The sequence below is a fragment of the Myotis myotis genome, unplaced genomic scaffold (assembly GCF_014108235.1).
Source record: "Myotis myotis isolate mMyoMyo1 unplaced genomic scaffold, mMyoMyo1.p scaffold_m19_p_16, whole genome shotgun sequence".
Classification (NCBI taxonomy): Eukaryota; Metazoa; Chordata; class Mammalia; order Chiroptera; family Vespertilionidae; genus Myotis; species Myotis myotis.
This window is the reverse complement of record NW_023416320.1, coordinates 25,365,779-25,374,438: the sequence shown is the minus strand read 5'-3', so window position 1 is coordinate 25,374,438 and position 8,660 is coordinate 25,365,779. Positions and strand designations below refer to the sequence as shown.

The window sequence follows — 8,660 nt, the reverse complement described above, 5'->3', positions numbered from 1 at the left end:
AGGGAATACATTGGGTGAGGGAAGATAATGGGCTATCAGGTTGGGAGGTAGAGTACAGGAAGGAGTTTCTTGTAGATCAAGGGAGAGTGCACAGGAATGAGTCCATAGGAAGTGGAGATGGTGTGGGAAAGTTAGACAGTTTCCCTCACATACAGACTTCTGCTTCCAAAGGTTCCAAAAGTAAGTTAATAATCCGCCTCTTTTGGAGTTTGAAGGGTAGTCTAGCAAGATCCTGAAATATTTATTGAAATTTCATTTACTATGTTTTTAAAGCTGTGTATGGGAGAAACTTCAATTTCTTATACCTCTTCACTTTTGTACCAGGACATCTTATATGCCTATTTAGGCCAAGTTGCCAGAAAGTTCCTAGAATATGTTTGATGTCTTTAATATGGGATCTAACCTAGCATTCTACAGTTTTTAAAAAAGAATCAAAGGTATGAACCCTTAGGAAAAATGATAAATTTATATTACATATATTAAAAGACTGGTAGAAGATTTGTTTCAACAGCAGGTTGTTGTGAAGGAAGGAAAGGGAGTAGAACTCAATAACAGAAGGTGGAGGACAAACACCAAAGTACTTTAAATTCAGCCTTGGGCTAGTCTGGTCCTGGAAAAGTCCCCTCTGCAACATTCTAAACACAGTGAGCAATCAAATAACTCTCACCTGAATGACTGGCTGGATGATAGTATAGGTTGTGGTCTATCTGGTTTACCAAGGATCCGCCCAGGTAAGTGCCAGGTATTTGCAATACAGAGTATTTGCCAACCCATTTAATATTGATGATGTACCTGTTAGCACACCAGAGAAGAAAGAACCTGCTCAGCCTTCTGGTCCTGGGTCATCCCCCAATCTCAGTGTTTCATCTTTAAAATAAGAATCACTAACCATGCATTATGATTTTATAAGAGTAGGTAGTCAACAAGCATTTATTCAACATGTGTTTATATAGGTCGTACTCACTTTAAACGTTGTACTTTTCTAGCACCTCTCCTGCTCCTCTCTCATTCTGTTCTTTAATTTATCCCCAGATATTCAGGAGCTCTCCACTTCTTTTTCACTATTTACCTTGTTTCCACTGTTCATCCTGTATATTGGATAATTGCCCTAAAGATGCTCAACCTACTATTTGGACCATGTGCTCTAACCAGTAGAAGTTTACTCAGTAGTCAATGGGAAGTATTTAAAGTCAAGATTCTCCCTGATATTCCAAAATGCATGGTTGTTGAACCTCAAAGAAGACAAGAAGGATGGTCTGTGTCTCAATCCTCCGGGGCCTTACCTGGAATCTGGTCCAGCCTATCTTCCTGATCTCCTCTCCTACCTCTCTCTTCCTCCCATGGGTTGCCCAAGCCACCCTGACCTGCTTTTGGTCCCTTGAACCAGACAAGCTTGGTTCTGTCTCAGGTGCTTTGCACAGGTTCTTCCTTCTCCCTGGAACCTCTTTTCTAGGTCTTTGCCAGACTCTTCTTATCATCTATGTCTCAGCCTCAAAATCACCTTCTCACAGGGGTTTTTCTTAACAGCCATCATCCCCAAGGTGTCCCTTGCCCCTAGTCATTCTTGATCCTACTATTCTTTTTTAATTTCTTCCTAGCACTTACTTTGCCACTTTGTTGGCTCCCATTATTGTAGTACCTAGAACAGTGCCTGGGACATGGTGGTAGAAGCACAATGACACTTTGTGGAATGAATGGATGGGCACAGCTCTTTCCCTCTCATATGGCTGGAGGCAGGGGCATGTATTCTCAGCTCTGTGTAGCTAAGGATTGTGTGACTTGTTCTTGCAAGTCCAAGTCTACCCAAACATCTGTAGAAAACGCACCTCTCATGGGAAAGAGGCATACACTGAAGGATCCCAATTTAGGACAGAAAGAGGAAACAGAACAAGAGACAGACCTAAGCAAAAGAAATCTGGTTAAAAGCGGGGTGGAGTAGGGCTTCAGGTGTAATCCTATATAATAAAAGTCTAATATGCTAAGTGTCCAGTCGACTGGTCAGCTGTTCAATCAATCAAAGCATAATATGCTAATGATATGCTAAGGCCACTCAACAGCTCACTATAATGTGCACTGACCACCAGGGGGCAGATGCTCTGACCAGTAGGTTAGCTTGCTGCTGGGGTCTGGCCGATCGGGACTGAGCAAGATGGGCCTGACATGCCCTGGAGCCATCCCGCGGCTCATCCCCGGCTGGCCAACCCTCCCCATCATGCAACCCTCCCCCTCCTGCATCCTTTCCCAGCTCTGATCGTGCACTGGTGGCGTCCCTGGCCTGGCCTGCCCCCTCTCGCAATATGTGACATCTTAGGGGTTGTCAGAAAGCAGGTTTTAGCCTGATCCCGCAGGCCAGGCCCAGGGACCCCACTGGTATATGAATTCGTGCACCGGGCCTCTAGTGTATAGAATATTGAAGTTGAACAGGTAGCCATGGTAATGCAGTTGTGACTTTGCCACAAACTCCCTAAGTGGCCGTGGGTCTGCCATTGCTCTACTCTGAGCCACACTTACAAAAAAGAGGAAGCTGGAAATCTCTTTGGTCCTTTCTAGTGACAACTCACTATAAAGGGAGGCCTAGGAGAGTATACTCAGTGCTAATGGTGAGTACTAAGGGACTGCAGTGTGGTAGTTCCACCCAGAACTAAGAAATGAGGTCAATAAGGTTTACCTTTAAGAATCAGTATCACTAATCAGAGGCCAGATATGCTGGACTATCTGAGGGATAAGCTGGGGCTTCTAGGGCAGCAAACCCCAGCAGTTTCAACATATTAACATGTCTGAAGAAAAAAAAAGTGTCAATTAGGGGAGTGCAAGATATTCTCTAACCTTGGAAAGGAGAGACCAGGGCTGGCTGGACCCTCTTACATGTGGTCAAGGAGAAGGGCCTTCACCTTCAGAGCTTCCCTCCCCAGAGAAAGGCTGGCCTCAGTGCCAGATGGGCACTGTAGCTAACAGGCTCTGAGTATTTTCAGAAGAGTGGAGGACAATGGCTGAATTCAGACTGTTCATTGCTGGCTTCAAACCTTAACTACCACTTGCTAGCTACATGACTAGCATTATAGGAGGCAAGTTCTTAAACAAGTATCCCCCGTTTCTTACTGTGTAACGGGAGTGATGATAATGGCAAGTATCCCCAAAAATTTCTGGAAGGATTATGTTACTATGTGTAAAGCACTTAGAACAGGGGTCTGTTATTATACTTTCATTGGCAAAGCCATCCTCTGGCTATCACGCTCGTCACCGGTTTAATATCAAATATCTGTCTTCCCTCCTTCTGATGCTACTTTCAACAAGCAACCTACTCCTTCCCATGTGGGTTTGCTTACACAGAAAAAAAGTGCTTATCACAGAGCTTCTGAGAAATTCCCGTTGCAGAGCCTGCAATATCTTATGGCAGAACTGATACACTATCTTTAGTTACGCCTGGGCCTGGCAATTTGCTGGACCACAGAGGCAAAAGGCACAGAGTATGATGCGAATGGAGGGTTTGGGGCCAGAGGCAGATCAGTGTTGATTTATAAGCCATCCCACTGGCATTCTGGTACCCACCTCCACCTTAGTCTGCTGGGGTTAGAACACAGAACTCTGATTTCCTGGAGAGTGATGCGTGTGACTCCTCAGTCCCCAAGGCAGAGGACGGTCCTCGCTGCTTTCCCACCCAGCAGTGGTGTCACCTGTATCAGCTCCCTGTCTGATCCTGTGCGCAGAAGCTGCGGTCCCTGCCTTGGGAACCTTCATATATGAGAATAAAAAAGCTTTGGGAAAACTGGTGGGTGAAAACTATAGAAAAGAAGAAGCATTACTCCAAGGGCCCCACTGATCTGTCTGCAATAACTTGCCCTGCTCCTCCTCGTCCAAAAAAAAAAAAAAAAAAAAAAATCCAAATGTTTTCATTTCCTTCGGGGACCCTTCTGGAATACTATCCACCCTTTAGGGGTTTGTCTGAGTTTTTAAGCGTTCTCCATTAAAAGTGTGAGTCATTCTGGAAGGGTTAGAGAACTTTCAGTGATGATACACATCAGTGGAAATGTGTTCAATATTTCTTTCCTCCTGACACCTTGCTGGATTGGGTTTACCTTTAGGAATTCGCAGCTTTCTGAGTTTGTTTATGGAGAGAGGGGAGAGGGAGGTGAGAAGGGGAGGTAAAGGAGAACATGAAATCCTTGGAGAGGCCCAGGAGATCTGCTCAGTGTGGGGATAGACCTGAGAGGCTGAATGATCAGGAGGGCTCTGGGAGGTTGAGCTATGCCATGGGTTATGTTGGCATTTCCGAGTTGACCTGCGAAGGTAACCAACAATTATAATATTGTTCCCCTGGAAAATGCAGCTTGAGCTCTAAATAAGCAACTCGGAAAGGAACTTCTGAGATACAACCCACTGCACCTGAGTTCTTAAACGGGGGCTTCCTAGCATAAATCTTGGGAAGAAAGTCCAGGAAGCACGTGGTGTGACATTAGAGGCTGGGGGTGAAGGGTAGGCGAGAGGCACCGAGCATATAATGTGTGAGAGCTGGAAGCATATTTGTCCCTGGGTCTGGGGCAGGCCGTGACCTGCTGAACAACCCGGCCAGCAGATACCTCTCCAGAGACCCGGCAGGAGGATGTCCTGCATTGAAGGAGAGGAAGTTTGGGGGAACTAGCTTATGCTGACGTTTCATTCTGGGTTCTTGGGACAGCCTTCCCTCTCCACTCTCAGAGGACTCAGGGCCACCACCTGAGTCCACCTGGGAGTCCCTGAGAAGGAGTGACAGGTAAGGACTCAGCGGGGGAAGCCACGCCTTGGTTTGAGGGCTGGGACTGAGGGACAATGCCAGGGAGGGGGTGAAAGGGAAGGGGGCTCAGGCACATCCAGCGAGGGGACCACGGCGGGACACGCAGACCCAGCCGAAGTGCGGGTGGGAGCCCGCGGGGCAGGGCGAGTCCAGAGGAGAGGGCTGCGCGGGGTGGAGAGCCGGCGCCAGGGAAGCTGTCCCTGGGGCGACTTGCGCCCCGAGGAGGGAGGCGGGGAGAGTCCGAGCCCACCGGCTCCGGTGACCGCAGAGGCTGCGGCGCCTGGAACAGGTGAGCGCGCGGACCCCGCCCTGGCCCGGCCCGCGAGCCCGCCTCCTCCCGGCTGTCCGCGGCGCTCCGCTCCTCTGGGTTCCCCTGGCTTTGGGGTTTGGCAACTGGCAGCTGGCGTTTTCTCTCCCCTCCCCTCGTTCAGGCTCTCCTTCTTTTAGGTTGCTCCACCCCGCCCCGGATCCGGCGAGGGGGAACCGGCTGGGCTGCGGCTGCCAACTCGCGCCCAGCGCGCCCGCGAACGCCCGGAGCCGAGTCCCGCGCGCTGCCGCCTCCCCGCCGGGCGCCTGCTCCTCGCGCCCCCGGGCCCCGCGGCCTCCCCGCGCCACCCTTCCCCACTTTCCCCCCGGTTTTGCAATCACATGGCATTTTAAGAATGCCGGAAAGATGGCGGTAGCGGCGGCGGCGGCAGCGGCGGGGCCGGCGGGCGGGGGCGGCGGCCGGGCGCAGCGGAGCGGGCTGCTGGAAGTTTTGGTGCGGGATCGCTGGCACAAAGTTCTGGTGAACTTGAGCGAGGACGCCCTGGTTCTGAGCTGCGAGGAGGGCGCCGCGGCGTACAACGGCATCGGGACCGCCACCAATGGCTCGTTCTGCAGGGGCCCCGGGCACCCCGGCACGGGCGGCTCGCAGCCCCCCGACTCACCGGCCGGGGTGCGCACCGCCTTCACCGACCTGCCCGAGCAGGTGCCCGAGTCCATCTCGAACCAGAAGCGTGGCGTGAAGGTGCTGAAGCAGGAGCTGGGCGGGCTGGGCATCAGCATCAAGGGGGGCAAGGAGAACAAGATGCCCATCCTCATCAGCAAGATCTTCAAGGGGCTGGCGGCGGATCAGACCCAAGCCCTGTACGTGGGCGACGCCATCCTGTCGGTGAACGGCGCCGACCTGAGGGACGCCACCCACGACGAGGCGGTGCAGGCGCTGAAGCGCGCGGGCAAGGAGGTGCTGCTGGAAGGTAAGGGGTTAACGCGGCGCGCGGGCCGTGCCAGGCGCGCACCCCCACTTCCCCTCCCGGGGCGCCCGCACTGGCGCCCGCAGGCTGTCACACCCCAGGGGGCCCGGGTGCTGTGGGTGACCTGGAGTTTTAACAACTTTTACCCACACGGGGGCAACTGGTCCCCTCCCTAGAATCGTTCCAGGCTTTGACCCTGGAGTGGAGTGTGAAAGGCCAGTGTTTCTTGAACTTGTACTACGCGCCAAGTGCCGGATCCCATGCTGAGTGCACCTCGCCTCATTGTAATCTGCAGATAATCCACGTGGAGTGCAGGGACGGGGAAGTGGCGCTGGCAAGGAAGGGCAGACAGAGAGAAAGAGTCACTGTCCACGCTAGGAAGCTGGCTCACTGAGTAATCGCAGCCCTGATAGTTTTTCTCTTTGGCAGTTTCCTCCTCAGAAGCCTGGACAGCCCAGCGTAAAGGGCTGGATCATAAAGGGACTGGAGAGGGGTGGCAGCGTTTGAATGCTGGAACTTCCACCACCCTTCTCCACCGCCCTGCTTCCAACGTGGGAACTGGGGTTCTGGCTGGGGAGGTGCGCCAGGGGCTGGGAAGTGGGTTGCAGCTTCATGCAAAAGTTCACCTCTGCTGCCAGTTGTTTGGCAGGTCAGTCTGGATTCGGGGTTGCGCTGGGTGGAGGGCTGGTGAAGTGGGTTTTCTGCCTGCATTTTCCCGGGATTTTTCCAGAGGGAGGTGGAAACAACTTCGCATTTGTAAACAATTCCCCCTGCCTGTGAGGCATCCTAGAAACCACTCTCTTGAGCTGTGATGTCCCCAGGTCCCTCATCATTGAATGTGAATAAAATAGCTAGTGTGTTTTGTACCCATTTGTGGTTCTGTGGTGTTGGGGGCGGGGGTGGGGGGGGGTGGGGAGAAGGGCAGTAGGGTAGTAAGCAGATAATGCGTCCCCTTTCCCGCCACAGCGGCATTTCTCACTGATCTCCGCCTTTCTGCCACTTAGCTGGCTTTGCCCATGCCTCTGTCAGCACCCACGTTGTGTAATTATTTTATTTTTTTTACCCAACTTCTAACTGCAGATTGAGTTGTCTGGGGTCTCTCACTAAGTCATGGACTAAATAAATGCATTTAGTATGGACTTAATAAACTGTAGTATGGACTGTTCACCAACTGTGGTGCTGGTGTGTGAAACTGAGAAAGTTCCCAGTTGGGAAACCAACTTTGGTACATGTGACAGCTGATGCAATCCCTGCCCACCACCTGGCCTAGACTACAGAGGGTTTTCCCCCTCTTATTTGTCTAGAGGAGCCGTGAGATGTCTTCATATTTAATTGCTACCCTGGATCCAGAAAGTGGAAGGCTGTTTGCTTTGGCTTGATGATTAACATAAGTAAACAGAAAAAAGTTTTCTCCAGTGTGTGTTGGTTTGTGTGACAAGGGGCAGGTGGGACCTGGCCCAGGTGTAGTTTGGACTCTAAACCGCTGGACACCTGCTCAGCTTGCAGTATTTACTGTAAAACATCAGGGGGACAAAGTCAGGTCATTCCTATTTCACTGCCCTTCGTTGTGGCCCTTCTTTTCTTCTTCTTGCTTTCCATTTAATGAATAATGACTTAGCTAATAGGTAAAAAAAGTCTCTCACCCCAAAAGAGGAAGAAAAGGTGACTCCCTGCAGTTGAAAATAAACATAAACAAAGAAAAAACAAAGTCAAGCAGTTATGTGACTTTTACTGATGCAGCAACTGAAAAGTGAGTTTTGTCAAAACTTCTACCATGACATTTTTACAACACGTTGTCATGTGTTGCAGGCAGGGCCTGTGGGGAAGACCTCTGGGCCTTCTTGACAAGAGCCACCTGGGCTCAGGGCAATGGTCTTATTTCCAGTCTAAGTTTTCAGAAATTGATTCCTATTAAGAGAACAAGTAGAGGCCCCATTTAAATGAGTGTCCCTTATGCTGAGGCAAAGTGCTGGTCCTAGATGCGGTGGGAGTGATCATATACCATCAAGTTAGCTAGCACACGACCTCTCTTTGTAGCTCGGCTTCGTACAGAAATCCCCAGCTGAAGGGGCTTGTCAGAACCACTGGGAGGGCTTGCCCACATTCTGAAATGCCATCTTGATTCCAGAATTTCTATCTAGGAAAAGCTTTGCAGGTGTAACCTGGAGGGACGAGAGGACTAAAGGAGATATTTTAAAGATATATTCATATGGCAAATACACTTATAATTTAGATTTCTTTTTTTGCTTTGTTTGTTGGGGGAGCTGATAGAAATTGGTGTAGTCCCTCAATGGCTGCCAGTACGCACCCCATTACGTGACATGCGCCCCCTAGTGGAGAGTCACTGCCTCTACTAGTGGGACGCCCTGTGACATGGAATGCTGAACAGCAAGTTTTAATGCCTGCCTCCTAGTCTGACATTCTGCCACAGAATCACCTTAACCTCCTGGAGCCTCAGTGTCTTCTGAAGATTGGGAGTAAAGATACCCGGCTGGGCATGCTTCCTTTACAGGGCTGCTGTATGGAAGAGCACTCTGAGAATGAAAGGAAAAACAACAACAACATGTATCAAATGCCTGCTGTGATTAGTTATCTTTACAATTCAAATCAAATGAAGATGCAATAGCCTCTTCTAAGGGATAATCCTTCCTTTT

At 50.5% G+C, this 8,660-nt stretch overlaps 1 protein-coding gene across 1 annotated transcript in view; it reads left to right on the top strand.

Annotated features, from left to right (window-relative positions):
- The first annotated feature begins 5,097 nt into the window (after positions 1-5,097).
- SNTB1 (syntrophin beta 1) overlaps positions 5,098-8,660 on the top strand; it is a 196,725-nt gene continuing 193,162 nt past the window's right edge. Inside the window, exon 1 of the mRNA XM_036338180.1 lies at positions 5,098-6,009. Within this exon, the coding sequence (XP_036194073.1) occupies positions 5,445-6,009 (565 nt within the window). The 5' untranslated portion in view covers positions 5,098-5,444. The remainder of the gene's footprint in view (positions 6,010-8,660) is intronic.